The sequence below is a fragment of the Mastigoproctus giganteus genome, chromosome 6 (assembly GCF_048544385.1).
Source record: "Mastigoproctus giganteus isolate SK-2022 chromosome 6, ASM4854438v1, whole genome shotgun sequence".
In the NCBI taxonomy this organism is placed as follows: domain Eukaryota; kingdom Metazoa; phylum Arthropoda; class Arachnida; order Uropygi; family Thelyphonidae; genus Mastigoproctus; species Mastigoproctus giganteus.
In genome coordinates, this window is record NC_143580.1 from 210,207,480 (window position 1) to 210,234,251 (window position 26,772).

The window sequence follows — 26,772 nt, forward strand, 5'->3', positions numbered from 1 at the left end:
ATTTCCTCATATCCAGCCAATTCCTAAAAAGGGTGACAAATCCCTCCAATCCAATTATCGTCCCATTGCAATTACTTCTACTCTTTCTAAAGTAATGGAGAAATCAATTAACCGCCAACTCTTAAACTACCTAGAAACCCTCTGTCTGATCAACGATCGCCAGTATGGATTCCGTCAGTGTCGATCCACTGGCAATATTCTGGCTTATGTTACCCATTTATGGATAATTCAATGGAAAGGTTCGGTGAAACACAAGTAGTTGCTCTCGACATCTCAAAGGCTTTCGATCATGTTTGGCATAAAGGTCTTCTAAACAAGCTTCCATCTTATGGTTTGCCAACTGTTTTTAGTAATTGGTTATCCAGTTTTCTCTCTGATCGTTCACTGAGGGTGATGGTAGATGGCTCTCTGTCTTCTAACTTATCCATTAATGCTGGTGTTGCCCAAGGTTCAGTTGTTTCCTCCCACTCTTTTCTTCTTGTATATTAATGACCTTCTTCCAGTGACTGGAAATCCTATCCATAGTTTTGCCGATGATAGCACATTGCATTCCACTTTCCATTTTGAGAAACCTTGTCCTGCTCAATCAGCTTCAACTTCTCGAAAATCTGCTACCAATTCGTTAAATGCCGATCTTCAAGTAATTCTCCAGTGGGGCAAAGACAACTTAGTTGATTTCAACCCTTCTAAAACTCAGTCTTGTCTTATATCTCGCAAAAAAGGATTCTTCTGCTTCTATGCTTATCTTTAGCGACACTCCGGTTTCTAGGCAAAATGATATATCCCTTTTGAGGATTACCGTGACTTCTAATCTCTCTTGGCACAAGCACATTACAAATATTGCTTCCTCTAAAAAACTTGATTTTCTCTTTCGCTCTTGGCGTTACTTTTCTTCCAAACAGCTGCTCACTCTGTATAAATCGCAAATCCACCCTGCCATGGAATAATGTTCCCACATCTAGGGTGGGGTCCCCAAAACCTCTGTCAGGCTTCTTGATTCCATTCAGAAGAGGGCAGTTAGGCTAATTAATGATTCATCTTTAACAAAGGCTCTCCACTCGCTGTCTTATAGACGTACCGTTTCTGCTGTGTGCCTCTTCTACAGATACTTCAATGGGCACTATTCTTCTGAATTGGCTTCTATAATTCCCGCTCTCTCTTTCAAAACAGTCCGAACATGTGCCAGCACCAGCCAACATCCATTTTTATCGAACTTCAAACTCACAGAACTAACTTTTCATGTTCCTCGTTTATCCATTCAACTGCCGTTTTCTGGAACAACCTTCCTTCATACGTATTTCCTGAAAATTACAATCTACAGAAGTTCAAGTCCAATGTCAACAAATATCTTCTTTCGTCTTCTCAAACTCCAACCCAAGCACGGTACTGTACTAAGTACAATAGGTTCTAATACTTCTCGTGTTTGGGATTTACATAAAAAAAAAAAAAAAAAATGCATTAACCGAAGTCTAGTCATCACTCAGTACAGTGTTAGGTAATGGATAGTTTACTCGAACATTGTATAATAATTAATGCAATGCAGTTACATTTTTGAAGATGAATAATGGCGAATAAGAATTAAAAAGCAACAATGTCTGGATGCGGTACAAAGCCTAATAAGGTAAGAAAAAGACTGAATTTGAAAATTAAATTATATGTTTTGAAGCGAATTGATTCTGTTCAATGACAAGTGGATGTGTGAAATAATTTAGGACTGGCAAGTTTAACTGTAAGAACAATTATAAAAAATAAAGAATTAATTTTAGCAGCGGGAAAGACAGTTATTCCACTGCAAGCAACTAAATTAGTTATGGCTAGGCCAGCTATTATAATTAAAATGGAGAGACTTCTAAGTAATTTTATTTAAGTAATATCCAACGCACAATTCCATTAAGTTAAATGTTATTAAATAAAAAGCGATTAGCCTATATGAAGCCTGCATCGACATTAGGGTTTCCCTATCTCCTACTGAGGGCAACCTCTTCCCTTTGTTCCATCTTTGCCAGTGGTGCATCTGTATCATGGCAACCAGTGCTATGTTGCCATTTTTGAATAAAGTCCCTCTGTATTGTTTTGTTTCTGTTTCCTTCATCATTTCCGTACCTCACAAGGTTCCTTTGATATGCTTTTACCATATCCAGGCCACTCCTATGAGAAGCTACAGGTGAAGACCTAACTGGTCCTTAAGTTTTGCACACCAGTGTATTTATGAAGGAATGCACATGAGCCTCTGGAGTGAGACACAAAGGATACTTCCATTACCAAATGGATCCTTTTCCATTTGGCTGGAAGTCTGCATTCACTGTCATATCTAACCATAAAATTCTCAAGATCTGCTTCAAAACATTGAAGATGTTCTACTGAAAGTGTGCCTTATATGTCAAAAGAATGGAAACCTATGTGCAGAAATTTCATTGTTTAGAAAATTACTGAATGTGTTGCACTCATTCTTGTGACAACTTAAGATGTAGTGGCTATACAGTAGTAAATCTGTTGTCTTCATTATCATTGCACAAATCTGATTGATAATTTTGGTTGTAATAACAGTTAAATTCCTTCTGGGTATCATCTTTAAAGCTATCCCTGTTCTGATGTTCCACTGAAAGTTTGTTGTTGTTTGTTTGTTATTTTTGTTTTTTTAGGAGCATTAGCAACTAAGGCCATATTGCTCCAGGAAGATGCGGTGGTCATTCCCTGACCTTTCCGCATCCTCCGTATTTGGTGTTGACGGGATCGAACCCCGGTCTAATCAAGAAGCGTGTGCTACGCACTGCTGCTCCTTCCCACCTGGCTATGGAGGTGCCTTGCTGTGATGGAATTCAGACCCCCAACTCATTACTTTTTGCATATGACAAGGAATCATCACCTGATGCATTCATCATATCCTAATATATGACTTTCAGTGCTAGCTCTTTCTTATGAAGGCATTCAATGATCCTGGATTTTTCTTGTTTTCAGCCTGTACACTGACATTATCACTTTGGGTACCTATAAAAAAGATTGCTTAAAAGTGTCAAAAAAATTAATTATTACAATTCAAAATTTGTCATTGTTGAATTTTAATCTGAATATACAAATACCTATAAAAAATGGATATATTAAATCTCATAATGATTAAAAATATATTATACCTTTTATTTCTCTAAGTCATTCCGTTTATTTAAAAATGCAGCAGACTCGATTTACTGGGATCCTTAAAGACTCCAAATAAAAAAAAAAAAAAAAACACAACCAGAAATCATAAAATTCAAGTAATAAGTAGAATAGCTATAAACAGATGTTTTGCAAGTTGTAAATAAGCAACAAGAAGCAGCGTTATAAGTCATCATTAGAGATTAGTGCCCCTATTATTTTGCAACCCTCGCTGTTTTCACATCCGCCGCTCAAAAAAAGAAACCAATTGTTTAGTTTGTTTTAGTGCATCGCATCAATTGTTGTGTTCTGTCGCACAAATTTTTTTTTATAGTAACGATTTTTTTCTGTTTAGAAATCGTGAATGTGATGGACAAACGCAAGAGTTGTGCTTTTAATTAAACAAAAACTTGAAATTATTCAAAAGCTTGAAAACAGTGCATCTGTTAAATCTCTAAGGAACCATTATGTTGGTGACCAAACTATACGTGACATCGCAAAAAATAAAGGGAATCTATTAGATTTAAAACTGACATCGTAAAAAATAAAGGGAAGCATCATACTGGACATGTGGGTAGCGCGTGGTAAATTTTATCGTGTTTAATCTATCGCATACTTTTTACGTAGGTTGCTAAACATTTTTCAATTATTAATTCGTAATTTCGAAGCGACTTACGTAGCTTCGAAATTAAGTTACGTTATTTATATATATTTTTTTATATGACTGAAAATTTCAGTGAAGGGGACACACATTTCACCATAATAACGTAAAAACCCACTGAATTCCAGCTATTGGTATTATTGCAAATGCAACATGATCGAGTTTATTACCCCGTTTATAACAGACTGCATTAAGAGAAAAGCCCAATAACCCAGAAAGTGCAAATCGTTTTTATCGTTTTATGGCAGTGACCTCCAGAAAAGAGCTTTAGTAAAATGTGAGCTCAAGTGGGGTGATAATAGTGAGTTTTTGTCTTAACCCTGTGAAGTTCTTTTCAGAAAATTTAATTTTGACTATTATTATGGTGCCGACTAAGAGAATAAGTGACAGTGGTAATATTAGTAAATCTGGCACCTCCATAGCCAGGTGGGCAGGAGCTGCAGTGCGTAGCACACACGCTTCTTGATTAGACTGGTGTTTGAGCCCATGACCACCAAATACAGAGGATGCAGAAAAGTCAGGAAATGACCACCGCATATCCCTGGAGCAATATGGTCTTAGTTGCTAATGCTCCTAAAAAAAAAAAAAACCCAACCAAACCAATAACTAGTAAATCTATCAAGAAAAGGAAAGCGATCAAGTTGGATCAGAAAATTAAAATAATAACGATGTATGAAAATGGCCAAACATTAACAAGTATCATGCGGAATTCAGATTTGTCAGTGGCAAATAACCAGAGCTATGAAATACAAATCAGTTTTTACAGTACAATAACATGCATTTTTTCTTCCTTTTATGTTTCCTTTTCTTATGTATCACTCGCTACTTCACTGCTGTCCCCAGATAAAGTTTTTAATTGAACTAATTAAAAAAAATATAGCTATTTTCTTCATTCTTCTGAGGATATTATATGGTTTTTGTAATTTTCGCATATCAGGGATATGGTAGCAATATTTTATTAGTCTTTCTCGAGTTAGGTAAAACACGACTTATGTAAGATATCCTGGAATGCATCTCTTACGCATGTCAGAGACAGTGTATTTTTGGATTAACCGGGAAATCAATTATCCAGGCTTTTTTTTTTTTTACCATCTATCCCAAAAAATCAAAAGTCTACTGTACTTTGTTTTGGATGATGAACTGCACTAAAGGCATTTTCTAAATAATAAGAGCCTAGAATTTAAAATAATATCATATATTATTAGTGTTTTTCTACCAGCTTCATGGGTTGATTGGCTGGTTCCAAGTGGAACAGCATGGTGCTAATGTAGTTGGCTTACTGTTTCTTGTATTACTAACACTGAACCTGAAGCCACCCCCCCTCTCTCTTAGCTGCTCTAAAATAATATCAAACTGCTCAACAGTTGGCACAAATCCATTATGACCAAAGTGGTTTAGCACCATGTTATTAGCATCAATAAGATTACTGAATGAGCAATAAAATGCAAAAAAGAGAGGTTTCATCTCCCCCCCCCCCTTTTTTTGCACAGATTACAAGTATTAAACAGCAAATAAGATCCAAAATATTGATACTCACAATTATATATAACAAACAACAGTACTCTTGTTTTAATGTATAGTGCATATCAAGCTGAATGACTGTTATGGCAGCAAAAACAAAACTCAGCAATATTTGTTATCACAGAAATTAAAAAGATTTCCATGCCTTGTGAATTGCTTTTTTTTTTTAAATCCTCCAATTGAAAAGTATTTATTTTTTTTTTTCTATAAGTATGTTTACTATTATCCTCTCTCTCTCAAACTGTGTGTGCGTGCATGCGCATGCATGGGTTATGGAGGTTTTCCTTTGTTCCATCAGCATTAGCTGCTGGGGCTATAGTACACCTTCTCAAACTGAGTATGTGTTATATAAATTGCGAGATGTACGTGTTATATAAATTGTCGGATAACCTGTAACCATTATTGCTAATGAAGATGGCTGCTGCTGCTGCCGAAAGCTACTGTGTTAATGGTTTTTAGTGATTTTTTAGCATTTTTAACTTTATATTTAATTGTATTTTATTCTCATTATACATTATTTATTTATTTTATTTTACTTTAATCTCATTAAATCTATGAGACATAATGATATGAAAAAATATAATATAATGATATATAAATATAAAAAACACTTTATGGCAAAGTTTTATAGCCCCAACCTGTTTTTAAGCTCAACATGCATTGTCTCTGCATTTGTCTCTCTTGTCTTTTGCAATTATGATTGAAATTACCAATTTGCTGGGTTGTATCAGCATGCAAACCTTTACAATAGAATGTGTATACTTGTACTAACACTTCTTTCTTTTTTTACATGGCATGATTAAAACTCCTCAAAGGCAAAGTTTTACAACCACAACCTATATTTAAGTTCAATGTGAATTGTCTCTGCATTTGTCTCATTGGTCTTTTGTAATTGTGCTTGAAAAGGAAGGTTAATTTACTGACAGGGGAGGATGGGATTTTGGCTCATATTTCTAGACTCTATTGGGGTGTTTTCAGCCCCTAGCTCATTTAGAGTTAGGGGATGAAAATGTGAATTTATTTCCTTTGAAAATAAATCATTAATTATATTAGTTTTCATTAAACCTTTCTTTCGGTAAGTTTTATTGCTTTCTACTGAGAGGGATATATCATGCCAGGGACTATATTGCACTGAAAATGAAAACAGTGATATTAAAGTTTGTTTTTTTTTTCTTTATTTCTATTATGTTTTAAATGGCTAACTAAAAAATTCTGATTTTAATGCACTTTGAAGTATCTTTTGTGAAAAGACTGAGAAACCCTATGGTACCAATTGTAGTATGAATGGTGAGCCAGAAAAGGGGTCAAATCAAGTCTAAAAACAGATTCTCTGCTGAAAATATAGAGAGCTGGCAGCTGTGAGTTAACAAATAATCCCAACACTAGCTGATCCGGAAGCCTCCTAGAGAGTTACCAATAGGTTCAGTCCGGTGTACTAACTAGCGGCCGGCCTGTGAATGTGGAATGTGATGTGGGGGACACACCTCGACCCCTGCTTACGTTGGTTCCCACCTGGCTGGTCACCCACCATGTAATTGTGCATGGAGGTTATACCCAGGATTACTAACAGTATCACCATTGTGAAGGTGAAAGAAGAGGATTTGTCTGTCGCAAACCATCCGGACTTTGCCGAAATTGGGTCCACTTGACTTGAGTGTCACCTTAATATCAGTTCCATCAGCGTTTTAGATTCCGAGGTAGCAAGTACAGTTTGTCTGGCATGTCTGAGAGAATGTCTGTGACAACCTCAAGGACCTGTTTTACCAAGATCATGTATTAATGATCTTGGTAAAACACCTCCCACCATTCCCAACATGCTCCATTCAATACCTCCTGTGGTCTTCCGTCAAAAGGATGTCAGAAGGATTTTGACGAATCTTGATACTAAGAAAGCTCCAGGTCCCGATGGTATTTCTCCACTTGTTCTCAAAACTGTGCTCCTGAACTTACTCCTATTCTTTGCCGCCTTTTTTCACTTTCTTATACCAAAGGTGTTTTTCCTTCTGCTTGGAAATTTGCTCATATCCAGTCAGTTCCTAAAAAGGGTGACAAATCCCTCCCATCCAATTATCGTCCCATTGCAATTACTTCTACGCTTTCTAAAGTAATGGAGAAATCAATTAACCGCCAAAAATTTCCGTCTGATCAATTATTCTATTATTGCTTTCGATAATTTCTCTGACTTAAAGATTCAAATATAAGTTTCTTTTTGAACTCAGTTATACATCTGAATCCATAAAGGAACTGTGCTCCATGAAATTATAACTTATGTATTATAATGCAAAAATGATTTTGACTGAGAATCCTGCAACTGTTTTATTAAGTATCAATAATCCTTTTTTATCCACAAATTCCCACATCATACTTTAGTATTTCTATCATTTTAAACATCTCAGCCCTTTCATGTATTCCTTTCAGTGGTATAAAAAACTAGTCTCTTTATCCCATCTTTACAATATTATGCATCACATACATCTGTAAGTACTATATTATAAATGAATTAATTTAGTCACTAACAAACATTACAAAACAATTTCTCGATTCTCTGGGTTCATTTACTAAACTAATTGAGGGGAGGTTTCAAAAGCTAATAAACTACTGATTGTGTACGTTTTAGTAAGACAGCACCTTTCAACGTTTTAGTAAGACAGCAACAGCAAGTAAAGTAATCCATAAACTCTACTATCCAATAGATGTTAAATTATACCTTTTCTCTGCTCTGACTTTTTTCCCACAGTGAGAACAAGTGTACATATTATCACCTTCAAGTGTATCTTTTACTGTTAATTCATCAAGAGACTCCTACAAAAAAAAAAAAAAAAATATTAATAAATACCAATAAAATGCAAAAGTAGAATGAGTGGGGGGGGGTAACTACAATCAGAGTAATTTTAACTAGCCAATTCACTATTCATAATCAACAATTATCACAATGTAAGCAATGTCAAATACTGCATTATTATTAAAACTAATATTTCAACAGCAGGCTGGGGAAGTAATTAAAGCTGCTGTCTTTCAGCCAACAATTGTCACTTCTTGTATGCTACTTGTGTGCCATTACAGAAAAGGAAATGTTGCTTTTAGTAATAACATTTATATATTTTTATTATATACTAGAAAAACCCAGCTTGCCATGTCGACAATTTTCTTATATAAAATCTATATACTAGAATACTTAATTGTTCTCCGGGTCTGTTGGCAAACTACTTTTTCAATGGTGATTCAAAAGTCAATTAATCTCTTGGATGTTTGATTTTATTTGTTGAAGTTATTCCCAGAACTATCTGTTTCAGAAATGAATAAAATATACTGAAACAGTGCATTAGCATGCTAAACAACATCAATGCTTCACTGGTCACATTTAAGGCAAACAGTGTCAGAAAGATTTTATATACATAAAATATTTGAAAATCTTAAGCAGGAAAGTATGTCAAAAGTGGGAGAAACAATTTTCTCCCCTTCCAAACTGAATTTTAAATCTCAGAGAAAAATTCTTATTCTACTAATGAATTATTTACATCTTAAGATCACACAGATAAGGCCACCACTTATGGAGAAATTAGAAAGGATGTTGTCTCAATGGATTGAACATCAAATTCAATGGTGCTATTGCTATATTATCCAGTATTATCCAAGCCAAGGCAGAAAATTTGTTTGAGGACTTGAATGCAATTGGGATCAATCTGAAAGTGCAAACCTTTGTTGCAAGTGCCGGTGGTTTGAATGTTTTAAGGGGCAATATGGACTCCATAACTCTAAGCTAACAGGTGAGACTGCAGCAGCTGATTCAGTTGCTGCCAAGAATTTTCCATCACAACTCCGAACAGCAATTGAAGACCATAGTTATTTGCCTCAGGAATTGTTCAATATGGATGAAATGGAGTTATTCTGGAAGTGCATGCCAAGCAGAATGTTTGTCTCTGTGCAAGAGAAAAGAAGACGGCTCTCGGTTTTAAAGCCTCCAAGGATTGCCTTACACTGCTGTTAGGATGGAATGTATTTGGAGATTATAAAATAAATTCTCTCGTGGTTTATTACTCTGAAAACCCATGATCACTAAAGGTTTATTCTAAGTAGCATTAGACAGTTATATGATGGTCTCACAAGAAAGCTTGGATGACAGCAGCTGTCATTGAATACTGCTTTTGCAATGAACTCCATTGAGAATTGAAGACTTGTGCCCTTTAAAAGAATTCTCTTTTAAAATTATTCTCTTCTAGGATAATGCATCTGAAACTCCCCCCCCCCCACAAGAATTGCTGACATTGATGAAAATCAATGGATCAAAGAATACCTTGACACCCCCAAGCAGAACTCCTTGCACCCAGCAAACGACTTTGCCAATCCAGGGAGAATGCCCAGAGAAAAGCAGACAACTGGATATTTAATGAAAAACAGAGCCTTCTACAGGAAAATCAGACAGAAGGAAGGAAGGAAGGAAGGAAGGTAACAGACCCCAAGCCAGAAAGCACTTGAGGAGTTCTGGGACAACCTGTGGAACAGCAAAGTTAGACTGATGGCTATGACCAAAGGACAGATCTATAATGGAAGAAAAACCACGGACATACAAGTATTACAGATTGGGAGACTCAGGAGGAAGAAGTGCAAGTCCAACAAGGGATGAACCCCAGGAATATATAAAATCCACAACTACTGGTAGATGTTCACTTGTATACAGAGACACATAGGGGAGCAGTCCACCCTGACACAATCCCAGAGTCTCTAATTCAAGGAATCACTTATCTGAAGGATAAGGACAAAGACACCACAAAACCAGCAAAGTACAGGCTGACCATCTGTCTCTGGATAATGTACAAGGTCCTGAGAAGTTGCACAACTAAGACGATATAAGCAGATGAGTAAAGGATGCAGTGGGCAATTGAAGATTGACACAGCAATCATGCAGCAATCACGGTCTACATTCACTACCGCAAGGCCTTTGATTTTGTGCCACATAGCTGGCCGATAGAGACACTGAAGATGTACAAAGTTGCTTGATATTGACACTCTTGCTAGAAGCAACCATGAGAAAATGGAGGACAACCATTAAGGTCAAGAACATCACAATCAGACCAATCCAATCCCCCATCAGAAGAGGAATCTTCCAGGGAGACGCCCTGAGCCCACTATGGTTCTGTCTAGAACTCAACCACAGTCGAACATGTTCATTAACAGCAAGTGCAGATATACCTTAAAAAAAGTGAGGAAGAACAGGTACACCTTTTCTCAACTAATGTACATCATGGAAGACATCAAACTATATGCTGCAACCAAGAATCAACTCCAACTGCTATTCCGGGTCACAGAAGAGTTCAGCACTGAGGATGCAATTTGGCCTAGACAAATGCAAGCCCCATGGATTGCACCAGGGAAATGCAGCAGGTCAAAACTATCAGGCTGAAATCCAGTGAAGAGATTGAAGCCATGCCAGAGGGGGGGAGGGGACCTACAAATATCTGAGGATAAAGCAAGCTCATCCCCCCCCACTGAGAAATACCAGCAGAGACTGAAGAACCTGCTAAAATCGAAGCTGAATGGCGGGAACATGGTCAGAGACATAAACATGTGCAGTCCCAGTACTAATATACTACTTTGAAATCACTGATTTGAACAACATTGAGCTGGAGGAGTTTATGAGATTGACCAGGATAATGATGACCAAGAGCCACCAACACTACCTGCTGACTATGGCCTGAAAAGAAGGATGGAGGGGGGTTTGACTGACCTCAATGAATAAGAGAAGCAGATGATTAAGTAATTACTTGCAGGATTACTTCCAGGAAAATAGAGTGGCAATCTACCAAGCCATAAGAAAGACAAACAGCACATACTGTTCAACCTCAACAAGGAAACCCCCCCCCATCTCATACAGACAGAACAAACAAAGACAGAAAGATGTGTGAAGAAGGCACTCAATGGTAGACAACTACAGTGACCTCCATCAAGATGGCAATCAATGCATGGCTGATGAGCAGGAGGCTCTTCTATGAAACTAAAGGACTCCTGTAGCCAGAAACTACAAGAAATACAAACCAAGGCCACCAGAGTGATAGATGACATGTCATGTCAACAATGCCACCTGGATCAATAAACAATCCAGCGCATCACTTCAGAATGCAGGTTGATCACCCAAATGGAGTACGCTTAAAGACACGACCAGGTAGCCATGATAATTCATCAGAAGCTAGTGCAAAAATACCAGCTGATCAAAGAACATATACCATATTACAAGTATGACCCACAGGCCATGTGTCTCCTCACAAACCATACTGGAAAGGTGCCATAATAATGGAGAAGACAGAAAGTGTGTACAACAGACCAGATGTAACCCTTCGACAAGAAGGAAATGGCTACCTACATGATCGACATAGAGGTGCCCAAAACCAGCAACCTCCAGAAAACCTACGAGGAAAAGATTAGGAAGTACACAGACCTCCTAAGACAGGAAGTCAAAGAAATGTGGTATATGGAACAAATAATGACCATCCCAACCACTGTGTCAACCACCGGCATGGTGCCAAAGAGCCTCCATAAGAAACTAGCACAATGGACCTCCCAGAGAACGCTTACATGGAACTCCAGACAGCCATGATCCTGAATACATGTAGGATAGTCAGAGAGTTCGTCAACCAACAGTAATATTAATAATAGTAACTAGACACAACCAACATATTCCATGCACTTGGTAGCAGTACCCATCTTGGGATGGGAAAAAAATTTCATAAAGGCAACAAAGTTTTACAGTAATAATACAGGGCATACATCTCCTGGTAAAATCCATAAATTTTTTTGAATCTTCTTGATAGATTCTTGTAAATATGCAGAAAATACACTAAATATACCTCAAACTACATGAATTAGTATAAACTAATAAGAGTTGCTGAATGTGGCTGCAGATCGTACTTCAAGAAAATCTGAAGTATGATCTACAAATCAACGTGGCTGTCCAATTCACTGAGTTTAACTCCTCTGCATCATTTCTTGTGAAAATTTTGACAATGCAAGATTTACAGAATATTGAAGTGAACTGCCAATATCCAAATCCAGATGTGTTTGGATATTGGTAGTGAACACTTTCAGCATATTTTCTGTGTTGTCAGCATTTTTTTTTGGAATCTAAACAATGTTGTGGATTCTCTATCTAAGTAGTGCATCCTGTATAATAGCTGTAAAAACTGAAATAAAATAATTAAACTGCTTTACAAAACTGTGCTACTGCTTTCCACCAGACAAAGCTTAATGTATTTCACTTCTATTTTAAAAAAACATAATTAAAGTAATAAAATCTCTACCTAGTTTCTTTTAATTCATATACCTTTTCTGTTTTTTTTTTTTTTTTTCACTTCAAGCGATTTGGTGCTGAACATGTCAATATCATTCTGTATTTTTTTTTTTTTCTTTTTTAATTAAACATTATAATGTAACTTATCACATTCCTTTTCATAATTTATAACTGGCTTACCTGACCTTTTTTGATAAAATTAGAAGGATATTGACTTGTTCAGTAACTGACTCTCTCTCAAGTTCTGTAAAAAATTATAGATAAATACTGATAAGAACAATACAATGCAAATTTATTGTGTTTAAGAAACACAATAAATATGGATTTTTTTTGTCAAATTATGCATATTTCATCGTTCTTGAAATATTTAAATATATTTTATTTACTAACTTCTCTAACATCCTTTACCTTTAGCTATGATGGACCCAAAAATTTGCATCTTATAGAACATAAAAAGAGAAAAAAAGACAGAAATGAAAAGCGAACCTTGAAGTATATAAGCAAATTAAGGAATGGAGCATAACAACACAGCACTATAAGTTAAAACAGGATAGATTATTCTGAAGACAAACTAAAACCTTACACACCTAAGATCAGAATGAATTTTAATAATATCAACACACTTTTCTGGGTTAGACACAAGCAAAGTTGGCAACAATATACTATAAGAGAGAAAGTTACTGTTCATTTCAAACTTCTATATAAAGTTTAAAAAAAAGCATTAATAATTTCAAGTTAGCATAAGCTATAATATTCTGTTGTCCTATTATTAAAGATTGGCTTTCAGGAGAAGAGAATAGATCACACAGCATCTCTCCTCAAACATCCAGAAACTTGTTTTTAATGTTTGTCAAAATGTACTAGTTATTAAGTTAGCATTAGTAGAGGCATACGATGCAGGAAAAAAACCCTCCCATTTCACCCCTCTGTTCATTCCAAATACCTGTCCAGCTCAGCCTTAAATTTATTTAGGCTATCAACTTCCAGAACAAAAGATGGAAGTCTGTTCCTCCAAACAACTATCCACTTGTTAAAGGCAAACTTCCACACATCTATCCTACAACTGTAATTCCTTACTTACTAAAGTTCTCAGTAAGAAAGCAATGTCATGGCATCAAAGTATACAGGATGTCTCAAAAATATTGGTACGTTTAGGTGAGGGTAGATAACATCTAAAGGAATGTGACTCGCATAGGAACCCATAACCGGAAACGTCACCGTAAGTCGGTACACAGCGCTGTTCATCAGTTTGCGAGAGGGAAAATTTCTGGTTTACTCATTCAAGCAGCAGTCGCCGCACAAAGAGCATAAATCGATATATGAAATGTGATTTGGCAGACATGCACCTAGTGTATGGATTAGCAGAGGGCCCATACAGTGTGCACCCCCATGCAGCACAACATCACTTCGCAATAAATGTGTGGGCAGATATGGTCAGTGACTGCTTAGTCGGCCCATACCTGTTACCATCCCGCATGAACTCCGCTAAATATCGGATCTTTCTTGAACAAGTTCTATCAGGGTTGCTTGACGATGTTCCAGCAAATGTGAGACGCAACATTTGGTTTCAACATGACGGGGCACCTGCCCATTATGGAAGGTGTGTTCGTGACCATTTGAACAGGCATTTTGAGCATCGATGGATCCCTTTGCCTGGCCCCCACGCTCACCTGATTTATCGAGCCTTGATTTCTTTCTGTGGGGGGGGGCTTCAAATCTATCGTGTATGAATCGCCTGTGGAGACGGAAATGGATCTTGTGGCGAGACTCGTCTGCGCTGCTGCTACTGTCAAAGAAACTCCAGGTGTGTTCGACCATGTCCGCCAATCCATGCTGCATCGGTGTCACACATGCATCGCGTCTCATGGTGGAACCTTCAAGCATCTGTTGTAACACCATGAAATGCATCCAACTTGTACTCCATTGTTAATATTATGTCAAATAAATGGTTGCCACTAATTACTGTTTTGTGTCATTTTTTCTGCTTCTTGTGCCTCTGCTATAACCGGAACCCATAACCGGAAACGTCACTTTCCCGTGATGTTTCCGGTTATTGGTTCCTATGCGATTCAGATTTCTTTAGATGTTACCTACCTCCACTAAACGTTTGTACCAATATTTTTGAGACACCCTGTATACATAAAAAGTAAAACCTCAAAAATGCAGCATTTTTTGGAAATTTTCTCTCTCTCTCTCTCTCTCTCTCTCTCTCTCTCACACACACACACACACACACACACACACACACACACACACACACACACACACACACACACACACACAATAAATTTACAGATTACTCGAGAAATGGGAAGTGCACCTAGTGTATGGATTAGTACTTCTAGAAGAGTCTTGCACTTCACATTTCTATATTTTATATATATTCTACATTGGAAACTTTGCTATAGCTCTCAAAGGCACATTTTATGTCAGTCAAACTGTGATGTAAAGAATGTCATATAAATATATATGAAAAGTGGGCAGTTTTTATTAATTTTTTTAGTAAATTTAAATCTTATAATGTACAGTGGATTCTGGTTATTTGGACCACCGGTTAATCGGAGCAGCCGTTTATTTGGGGCAAATCTTAAAAAACAGAACCAATCAAGAAAATAGCCAGGGTTTACTTCGCTTAATTGGGACAACATGCCGTTTAATTGGGGCAGGAGACCGCAGCACTGGAGATTACCATACGATTGTCTCCAACCATACCAGGTGGTTCAGTCGGATTTCTGGAGGTCACAACCATAAAACAATAAAAACAATTAGCAGTCACCTGTTTATTGGACTTTTTCTGTTAGTTTACTATCCATCATAAACGGATAGTAAACTTGATTTTAATAAATTTGTGATAATACAAACAGCTGGAATTCTGTGGATTATTATGGTGAAATATGTTTAAACTTCCATGGAATCTTCAATCATATAAAAAAAATTAATTTTCAGAATCTTCTCTTCATTCCTATTTTTAAAGCTTCGTAACTCTTTACTCCGTTCTCACTTGCACGTATCATGTTACTTGTAATTTGTGTGTGGCGTGTTCTTTGTTATTGGTTGCTTATCTTTTTACTGTTTTAAATTTTAACCCCCACCTACAAATGTCAACTAAGTAGTATGTACATATTACAGTATGTATTAATTATTCCGATTATCACGTATCATTAATTTTTTAATTGGTAAGGTAATAAACGGTAAATTTGTGCTTAATATATATCTTTACTTTGATAGCCTAGGGATAATATTCCTCCTATTTTCGCTAATTAGGATCACAATGACCTGTGCTTACTACACATTGTATAGCGAACGGTACTTTACTATGGTGAGTCCATTGTAATGTGATTTGATTGTACAGGGAAACAATTGTAAAGCAGCAGAGGTCCACTGTATCATGAAACTTTGGATAATTGGGGCAGCCAGTTAATCGGGCCAAAATGTACTGGTCCCGATGTGTCCCAAATAACCAGAATTGACTGTATTTACAAAGTTGACAGGGTGAAGTGAAATCACCTTGTCAACTTTGATGCATGATGCAATTATTGGTTGCAGGCTTGATAATCTTGTTTCACTCATCTTGGAAAACTTTCCAAAGCATTACACTTTTTTATTTATTAAATTTTAAGTAAGCTGTCAACTGTGATTAGGATAACCAGTGAGTCAATACACTATAGGGTTTGATTATCAAAAAATTGTAATCTGGCAAAGGCTAATTCCAATACTTCTGGATTTATCAAGTTGTATTTGTATATTTAAAATCATTTTGAAAGATTATGTCCATAGGTATAATCTTAATTTCTGTAATTCCTTTTAGCTAATTAGAGAAATATATGAAACCAGAAGATAATTCCCCACGGATTTTCAATTCCACAGATGACACTGCTATGGACAGGACTATAAAACTATATATTGACTCTAGCAACCAAACATTTGGTACTGAACATATTGCCTACAATAAAAATAACTACTGCCCATGACTTCTAAAAGATGTCACTTCTGATGACTGCATGCATTAGTAACGGGTCTAATAATGTGCCAATAGTTTATATACAGGATTTTTTTAATAAGAAAAGTGGAATCAAAATCAGGGTGTCGGTGAGATTCTTCGTGGGTTTGTTGCTGTTATAGTAATAATATGAATTTTTTTATAACTCAAGGAATGAATAAAGTTTCCTGAAACTTCCGTTAATGGTCGCACTTCTGTCATGACAAGATGTGTTCCAACCACTCTTAGAGATCACATGAACAAGCATCAGATTTTGAGCACACAATAGGGATTTTTCACTAGTTATTATATACATCCCTGTCTGTAAGCAGATGCTACTAGTTTATTTTCAATGAAATCAAAAGTATAGCTCAAAGTTCAGAAATTGAATGCCAACAATTTCACTACAGATTTTACACCAGATCCCTATAAATTAATCACAAAATAATTCCCATCAACTGCACTCTGCTATTTCAAAATTTCACCTTTTCAAAGGTTAAAACTATATCATTCTCCTTTTTTTTTTGTTATTATACTCTCCATTTACCTACATTGCTCACCTAGCCATTCCTCACTTGCTTCATCTGTTTATCTTCTCAACCTATAATTAAACTCTTTATGTTTCTCTTTTCTTCTGATATATTCACATCTTTCCATCTTCTGTCAACCAGTTCCATTATTTTTTCATCATATTGTACATATTCTATTAATTCGTCATTGTTCTCACTAACCTATTCCTTATTTCAATTTTACTGATGTCTTCACTTTTGACCTTACCTCACAATCTCTCTCTTCGATCTTCCATGAAAAATTTTCCTCATTCACACTGCTCATCCTTTCCACATTTCATTTATCTCTTTGCTCTCTCAATTCTTTTAAACTACTCTTATATTTATAATCACTATATCGTGACTGCTATCAACATCATGTCTTCGATATGTGAATTTTTCATATTTTTCTTATACCTTTTTCTTGCTATTATACAATCCAGCTGTTATTTTCACACATCGCCTGAAAATGCTGAGCATCCAAATGACATCACATTTTCTAAATTCCTTGAGTGGTGATGTTTTCACCACTCAAGGAATTTAGCAGACAAACGGACATAACAAACAGCTTATTTATAATACAGAATGTTCCATAAATAATTAAAGATGAAAAGTAATAAAATATCATTGCTTTTGATAATGATTTGGTGATTGTAGTGCTAAGTCCCTGAATGAGGTATCAGTGTATCTTGTCTGCAAATTGTTTTGTAGGACTGATTTGGCTGTATTTTTGGGGACAAAAAAATTTGAATTAGAGAGGGGAATGTGCATTTCAGCAGTATTTTGAAAAAAGCCTCCACTCCTCCAATAATATCACTGCAATTTCAGTGCAACCCAACCAGAGACCTTCCCAAAGTAGAGGGACCAACCCCTGGCCTTTTAGCCATGAAGGGAAAGTGCAACACTATTTAACCTTTTATCCAGTTACAATCTAAGGTTGCAATAAAGTCTCTCTCTCTCTCTCTCTCTCTCTCTCTCTCTCTCTCTCTCTCTCTCTCTCTCTCTCTCTCTCTCTCTCTCAGATAACTCCATTGGACCATGAACACCTTCATTTGTCATGTGCTATATAAATCAAGCAGGGAAGAGTTAGTTCACTTAGAATGAACTGGTTCTTGCAGTGAAAAGTATTTTATCTTTATTTTAAAACTTGACAAATATAGGGTTAACAATAATACATTTAATAACATAATTTAATTAATATATATTCAGTTGTCAACATAACACATGCATACAACACATTAAACAGTACTTACATATAGATTCCTCATGTCAGCTACCTGACAACGAAGTGTATAAAATTCTTCCAGTGTGCGGCTTATATGTGGACAGTCCTACACATATACATACATGCAAATATATATATATATATATATATATATAGAAATAAATAAATTTAATTTTTTAAAATAAATGTATAAATATACATTATTAAATAAAGCAGGTGGTTTAGAAAATGTTTAAATATCTCTTTGTTTACTAGATTAATATATTATTACTGATAAACCTGAAGCTCTGTAGTCATTCTGAAGTAATTTACATTCAAATAGAATTAGAGTTCATGCACACCAGGTATATGATGAGCAAGATCAGCAAAAAAAAAAAAGTTAAAAGGCAATTGTGCAATAAGGAAGATGTTGGATTTCTGCAGAACAATATTGCTGAGGATGTTACATCAGTTTAAAGAGGAGAGCTTTGTATTTGAACAGAAATGGCCTTGCACTTCCAATAATAATTGCCTTTTGAATATTGATTCTATACAAGTTACAGTGTAACGTGGCCTTACAACTTAAGTTATAGTGGTGTTTTGAAGACTAAATGCACAAGGCATAATATTAAGGGTTGAATTTAACTATATGATATTGGTGTAAATACCCATACGTTTAACTACATAAGTAGTGTAAAGGCATCGTTTCATTTTATCTCATATTGTGGCTACCTTCACGAGATACCAGGTATTGCGCTACTTCGAATAAACAATGCTTCTCTAATAGAGGAGACTACTGTTATTTATTCTCAGTGGGCGGCACCACCACCCAGAAGGCACCATTTTGGAGCTTGTCGGCTCACTCATCGATGGGTGGGCAAGTACCCTGGTAATGTAAACATGCTATCACATTTGCAAAGTTAACTGCCCCCCCACCAATGAGTGAGCCAACAAGCTCCAAAACAGTGCCGTCTGGGTGGTGGTGGTGCCCACTGAGAATAAATAACAGTAGTCTCCTCTATTAGAGAAGCATTGTATATTCGAAGTAGTGCAATACCTGGTATCTCGTTGTGGTAGCCACAATATGAGATGAAATCAAATGATGCCTTTACACTACTCATGTAGTTAAACTTATGGGTAAACTATGGTGTATTTAAACTAATATTATATAGTTAGTGGTCTGTAATCACACTCTTTGCAATTGAGTAAAAATAAGAATTTAATATTACTAAAATTATAATCTATAAATTATACATTAGGTAATAGTGGAATTAAATAAGATCAAGCAAAATTCAACTGGATGAACTTATATCATTACTGCTTTGTTTTCTTTGATGATAATTCTAGTTCATTCAGAGTAAATGTGTTTAATTGTATTTAATGCCACTATTACCTATGTCATGCTGATATATTATAGAATGGTCTCAAAAAAAATTGAATCACTTGCAAATTTCATTGAATTTCTATGAAATTTGGAAATATAACATATGTGTTTTCTCTAGAAAGCTCCCTTAGTTGATGCCATGTGCCACACATGATTGCATCACCCTAGTAGCAGTATAAATATAGTGCATATGCCACGAGACCAGTAATATGTACTATTGCAATGGCTAAGTTTTTACAATTAATACAATGTAAGGTTCTTGTGTTGTTGCAGAGTTGAATGCAGAAGGATGTTCTATGCATGAAATACCTAAAAGGATTCATTTTAATCAGTCAACAGCGACATGTTATTATGAAAATTATCAGACAGTGACAATATAAACAGAAATAAAGGAAGATATCCTCTGCAGAGAATGACAGATTTCTGGTCCATATGTGTTTCTGAAACAGATCTCAAAACAGGATGTAAGAAGGATACAGCAGTAAAAGCAAGTACTGCTACAGTATATATATATTCCTTTTTCACTGGGATTAGTAGCATCGTCGCCACAGAGAAACATTCTGCTACTCAAATGATAAGGGGTATTCTGCATCTCAAATGTATTTCACATAGAAGAGTTGGTCGTCTCGAATTTGTGAAGGGTGCAGAGAATGCTGAGAACAAAAAATTAGCATTCACTATAGATATATTGGCAATTTCATTTTTCAGGATGACTCTACTGCTCCATGTCATAGAAGCAAAACTTTAAAGTGCTACTTCGTAAAATTATCAAAAGTTTTAAATTTATGAAATTAGCATCAGCATTAGTAGAGGCATATGATGCAAGAAAGCAAGCTTATATACCATCAGTTCACCCAACCATTCACTCCAAATGCTTGTCCAGTTCTGCCTTGAACTTATTTAAGTTGTCGACCTCCACCACAACAGATAGAAGTTTGTTCCAACTATCAACCGCCTGCTGGCTAAAGGCAAATTTCTGCACATCTATTCTGTATTTCTTTCTTCAATTTGAATTTATGTCTCCTCAGGTGAGTAATCTGAGCAAGAGGAAGAATCCCATCGGCACTGAGCTTTCTCAAACCATTCAAGGCCTTATCCACCTCAATCAGATCACCTCACAAATGTTCCACTCTTGCTCAAATAAATGTAATTTATTTTGCTGTCTTTACTGTCACAGGCACAAAAATGGTTGAAGGCTAAAGCAATTCACACAATAACATGGCCTGGGAACAGTCCAGACCTGCCAATCCAATTGAAAAATTGTTGGAACAAAACGAGTGTTTCAATAATGCAAAAAAAACCCCCAAAACATTTAAGCCGAAGAAGACATTAATCGTGTTTGGTACAAGGAATATATTCAGAACCTTATCCATTTGATGCCACAACGATGCAACAACAGTCACCAAAGCAAGGAGTGGAAAGAAAATATTAGTGTGCATTTTGTGTTTTTTGGATATATAGTAATAGTAATACAGTAAAATCTTGTTAATACAAACTTGTTTTATACAAAGTACTCATTTCTATGAAGGACATTCCCCTGCAAAAGAATAAGCTTTTCTATGTAAATATATTTATTTATTACAAAATTTGGTTAATTATGTATTATAAAGTTCTTTTTCACCCAGTGAGAAATAAATATTGTCATTTTGTATGTTCAATACAAATCTTGGCAGAGCTGTCCAATTATTGTCCCTATTATTGTCTCTGGCCACAAGGCTCCCTACTTCCCAAAGGTTGGCACTGACTTGTTAGAAATTAGTGCTGTGTAAACAAAAGCAGTTTATGATAGCCAAAACGTGAAGGACGAGTTGCTAAATTAACAAAAGAATAAAAAGTTTTTCTAAGTTGTTTACATGCACACCCTCACTCTCCATGGGAATAAGGTCAGTTGCAATTGTTATCCCTGTTCAAAGTCTTTTGCTACAGTATACAGCAATTATATCTCAGTTGCCCAAATCATATACTGTAAAAATCCTTTCACCTCAAAGGTGGTACATGTGCAAGTGTCCGTTCCGATATTTCCTGTCAGAGACTTTTGAAATCTCCTCTTTTCGATCTTCTCTAGCTTAAAATCTCTCTACCTCATTCTGTAAAATTCATCTGTTATCTCTACCATTCTCCCAACACCACAAATCATTTGGAACTCTTTGCAACTGGGCTTTCCCCAGTCCAACTTTCCTAACAGTGAGGTAATTTTCCTTGGTGATTTTAATGTTCACAATTGGTTTCTGTTCGCTAGTCCCACAGACCCAGCTGGTCGAGATGTTGAGGCTTTTGCAATTACTAATGACCTTGCACAGATTGTTCATTTACTTACCAGAATACTGGACAATCCTAACCATACAGCCAACACACTCGAACTTTTTCTCACAAACAACATTTCTAAGTACACGGCGGAAGTGAGTGGTCCTTTAGGCACCTCAGATCACAACTTGGTGATTGTCTCTTCTCCAGTGGAGCCTTTATCTCATGACTATTCCCAACCTCGAGTTGTTTGGCATTACAAGAATGCAAAATGGGATGACATGTCAGATTTCTTTTCTTCTTTTTCTTGGTCGAATTACTGTTTCAAAACTTCTGATGTCAATGTTTGCTTAGATCAGGGGTGGCCAACAAGTCGATCGCGGGTTTAATTTTGGTTGATCAGATCATGACGAATTTTAAATATATATAAAAAATAGATTAGTCAAAATCTAAATGTTATTATTATTATGCACTGCAATGCATATGTTTCTTACAAATCCGTTGAACCACGTTACTACTCTTGTCATGGCTAGGCTTGTCTAGTGAAAATTAATGCAGCTAGGTTGTGGAGAGAAGTGTATGTGTCGAATTCTTATTTAGCTTACTTAATATTAATAACTGGACAGTACTTATACGTTAATTTAATACCCTACGATTTAAAATGAATACTACGAAAAAGAGTAAAATGTATCATTTTCATCGAGTGAGAACTAGAATACTTTTTTGTAATGATAAAAGAAAAATGTTGCTGTTTGATTTGCAATGCTTAAAAGTGCTCCAGAATATCTGCAATTATCTCGAAATACTGTGATGCAATGCATCAAAAAAGTGAGTAAAAATGTGAGCAAACAATTGCATGCTCAATTGGCTAATTGCACATCCTTTTCTTTACAACTAGATGAATCTACAGACATCAGTGATACAGCTCAATTGCTCGTTTTCATTCGTATGGTTTTTGATGATTCTGCCACTAGAGAAGAATTGTTGGATATGGTTTCGTTAAAAGAAAGAACCAGAGGTCTTGATATATTTAAAGCATTTAAAAATTTTATTGAAAAAATTAAATTACCACCATTTATGCTTGTGTCAATAACAACAGATGGATCTAAAGCAATGTCGGGGCATCTTAACGGATTCATCGCATTGTGCCAAAAGGATGACGAATTCTCAGATTTTTTTGAGTTACCACTGTATCATCCACAAAGTTTTAGCCAGAAAAAGATTAAATACTAAAAATGTTATGGTCATAGCTTTTGAAATCCTGAATTCCATCAGAAGACAATCTCTTCAAAGGAGATATTTCAAAATGCAACTCGATGAAAATGAACCAGATCTGATATTACACACAGGCAACACAGTGCGGCAATCTCCAAGGCAGAATGCGCTGATCCCAAAAAAACTAGTTATTGTTGGTGACCCTATTGTCAGGGAGACGGGGATTATATTGTGTTAAAAAGGTTGATGGAATAGGACCAGGGTATGTCTGCCAGGGGCAAACGTTGATGATGTTGTGAAGCATATATCATCTTTTAAGGGCACAAAGGCCCTTAAAAGATGATATATGCCCTCAATGTTGCAAAAAAGGCATGAGTTAGGGTTAAATTTGAAAGTGTCTGCAATTCTGCCCAGACATGATAGAAGGGAGTACATGATGAGAGCCTTGTCAATCAATTCAGCCCTGGAGGGAATGTGCAAGGTGCAAAGGGTAGAATTTTTTTCAGACTGGTCTCTGCTTGAGAGGAGACACTGCTTCTACAGGGATGGGATACACTTAAATAGAAAGGGTGCAAGTATATTTGCTGATGCTATCGAGACAGTGTTATATGGGTCTGAAAACTGCTAGCTTAGGGGGATTCACAGACTAAAAGGTTAAAGTAGGCGCAGAGGTGAAGGTGATTCTTCCAGTAATTCTATTAGAATAAGCAGTAACTGCCATCGGTCCCTGAAACCCCCAGCACCCCAGCGAGGGGTAAGAGGGGGTTTCAGGGACTGATGGCAGTCACCATGAAACAGGGGGGGGGTATATGGGTTATGTTAGGGTAACTAAGAATAACAATAGATGCATGTATACTTGCATATACACCAATGCTAGAAGTATAGTAAATAAATTTGATGAATTTGAAGTGTTGGTCAAGACATCAAAGGTAGATATTGTTGGGATGGCAGAGACGTGGTGTCACACAGATAATAGGAATGCAGAATTTGGAATTTGGGGAGTACAAAGCATACAGAAAGAATAGACAGGATAGGAAGGGTGGAGGTGTTATGCTGTTAATTAAGAAAAACAGAAAATCAAAAGAAGTGCAATCCAGTTGATATAGATGAACATTGCACTGTTGAGTCAGTCTGGTGTGACATAAACACTGCAAATGCAAAAATAAGAGTAGGAGTGTGTTATAGGTCTAATGACTCGAATGAGTACAATGAACAATTGTATAGAGTGGGCTACTAAATCAGAATGTCTTATAATGGGGGATTTTAACTTCCCAGATATTGACTGGAACTTGTGGGTTGGTCACTCGCATACTAGTAAGACTTTTGTGGATTTGTTGGATGATTGTTTTCTGCAGCAGCAGCATGTTCGAGAGGCAACCAGAGAGAGTAATATTCTTGATCTGGTAATCAGCAGTGATCATTCGTGTATTAAGAATTTGCAGATAAAGGAACCACTAGGTGGCACTGATCACAGTGTACTGATGTGAGATTTACTTAAAGATATAATTACCATCAGAGGTAAAGGAAAGGGTTTTTGCTTTGTAAAGGTGACTACAGGTCTCAGACAGTTTTTAAATTCGGCACAGTGGGATCAACTGATGATGTTAACAACAGCAAATTCTAAGTGGGAAGCATTCGAGGAATTAATCGTGGAAGCTACTAAAAGTTTCATACCTATTAAGAAATACTGTTAAGGTTTATGGTAAAATGGCTGTCAAATGAACTAATGAGACTCGTGACAGAGAAGAAAATTGCATGGGATGCATATAAATTATCAGGTGACACAGAAACCTATGGCAGATATAAGCTAATCTGTAATCAAGTTAAAAAAGATGTTAGGCAGGCGAAGGCAGATTACGAGAAATCTTTGGCAAAGGATGCTAAGAAAAACAGCAAGGATTTCTTTACTTATATAAACACTAAAAGGAAGGGGATAAATCTGATTAGTCCACTTGATATCGATGGTTCGACTGTTGATGATCCTGCTCAGATAGCAAACAAACTGAATGAGTATTTTGCATCTACATTCAACCATGAAGACTTATTAAGGTTTCAAAATGGAAGGTTATCAAATTGTAGCAGGGTGCTTAATGATTTTGTAATAACTGAGAGCAAAGTGGAGGAGAAATTGTTGAAGTTAAACATAAGAAAGGCATCTGGGGTGGATGGGATCTATCCAGTTATATTAAAGGAGGTGGCAAAGGAAGTAAGCAAACCCTTAGCCATAATTATGAGAGCATACTTGGATTCAGAGGAGATCCCCACATGGAGATGTGCAAATGTATCCCCAATTCATAAAGGGGAATCGAAGGGTGACACGAGTAATTACAGACCAGTTAGTTTAACTTCTGTTCCTGGTAAAATAATGGAGTCACTGGTTAAAGATGCATTGCGGGATTATCTAGACAAGACTGCAGCAATAATTCAGACACAGCATGGGTTTGTTAAGGGTTTGTTTGTCTTGTCTGAAAAATTTGATAGGATATTATGATGTGGTTACAAAGTAACTGGATGCAAAAAAATTAATTTTGATATCATATATTTGGATTTCAGGAAAGCTTTTGACACTGTTGCATGGAAGACTATTGTACAAATTGGAGCAGAATGGTATTAAGGGTAAGTTGCTACAATGGATAAAAGGATGGTTGAGTGGGAGAAGACAGAGGGTGGTAATCAATGGGTGCTGCTCTTCGTGGACTAATGTTATTAGTAGAGTCCCACAGGGTTCAGTGTTGGGCCCACTGTTGTTTTGTATATTTATCAATGATATTGATGAAGGTATATCAGGCTTAGTGTCCAAGTTTGCAGATGATACAAAGGTGGGCAGGGTTGTTAATGACAGTAATGGCAGTGTGCTATTGCAACAGGATGTAGACAATTTGGGCAGATGAGCTGAAAAGTGGCAACTGAAGTTTAACAATGACAAATGCAAAGTACTGCATATGGGTAGAAGTAATTCCACAGAAATGTACCAACTGTGTAGAAAATGAAAGGCCTTGGGGTAATTGTGCAGTCAGATATGAAGTTTTCTGAGCAATGCAGACAGGCTGCCAGGGCAGGTCATGGGGTTTTGTCAATGATATACAGGAATTTTGCTAGCAGGGAAAAGGAGGTGATTGTCCCTCTATATAAGGCAACGGTCAGGTCACTCCTTGAGTACTGTGTACAGATCTGGAGGCCTCATTTTAGGAAGGATGTAGCTTTGCTTGAGCATAATGCCACTACTATTACTACTACTACTACTACGTGAGGTGGCTGAGTTGGAGTAAGTTTCTACAGAGATTTCGAAATTTGCTGAATGAAATAAAAAAAAAATTGCTCATCAAAGGGGAGATGATTATCAGCAGCTAGAAGATACACGATGTGATCTGGCTTTTTTGTCAGATTTTACCAGAAAATTAAAGTGATCTGAATTTCGAAAAAATAAAAATGTGGGTGAAATGATTAGTAATATTGCTGCATATAAATATCAATTTTTGGCAATGGCTAAGGATCTCAAAGAAAAAAAATTCTAACATTTTGCAAGTAGGCAAGATCATTTGCAAAAATATTATTTATTATTTTTATTATTAGCCATATGGTGCAAGGAAGCCTGAGGTTCA

General features: G+C 36.3%; 1 protein-coding gene across 1 annotated transcript in view; it reads right to left on the minus strand.

The window, feature by feature from the left end:
- The window catches only part of puf (ubiquitinyl hydrolase 1 puf), a 1,022,896-nt gene that overhangs the window by 502,536 nt on the left and 493,588 nt on the right, over positions 1-26,772 (minus strand). The window contains exons 43-44 of the mRNA XM_090376705.1: positions 18,377-18,454; positions 8,022-8,116 (exon numbers count right to left, since the gene is read on the minus strand). Of these exons, the coding sequence (XP_090232831.1) occupies positions 8,022-8,116; positions 18,377-18,454 (173 nt within the window). The remainder of the gene's footprint in view (positions 1-8,021; positions 8,117-18,376; positions 18,455-26,772) is intronic.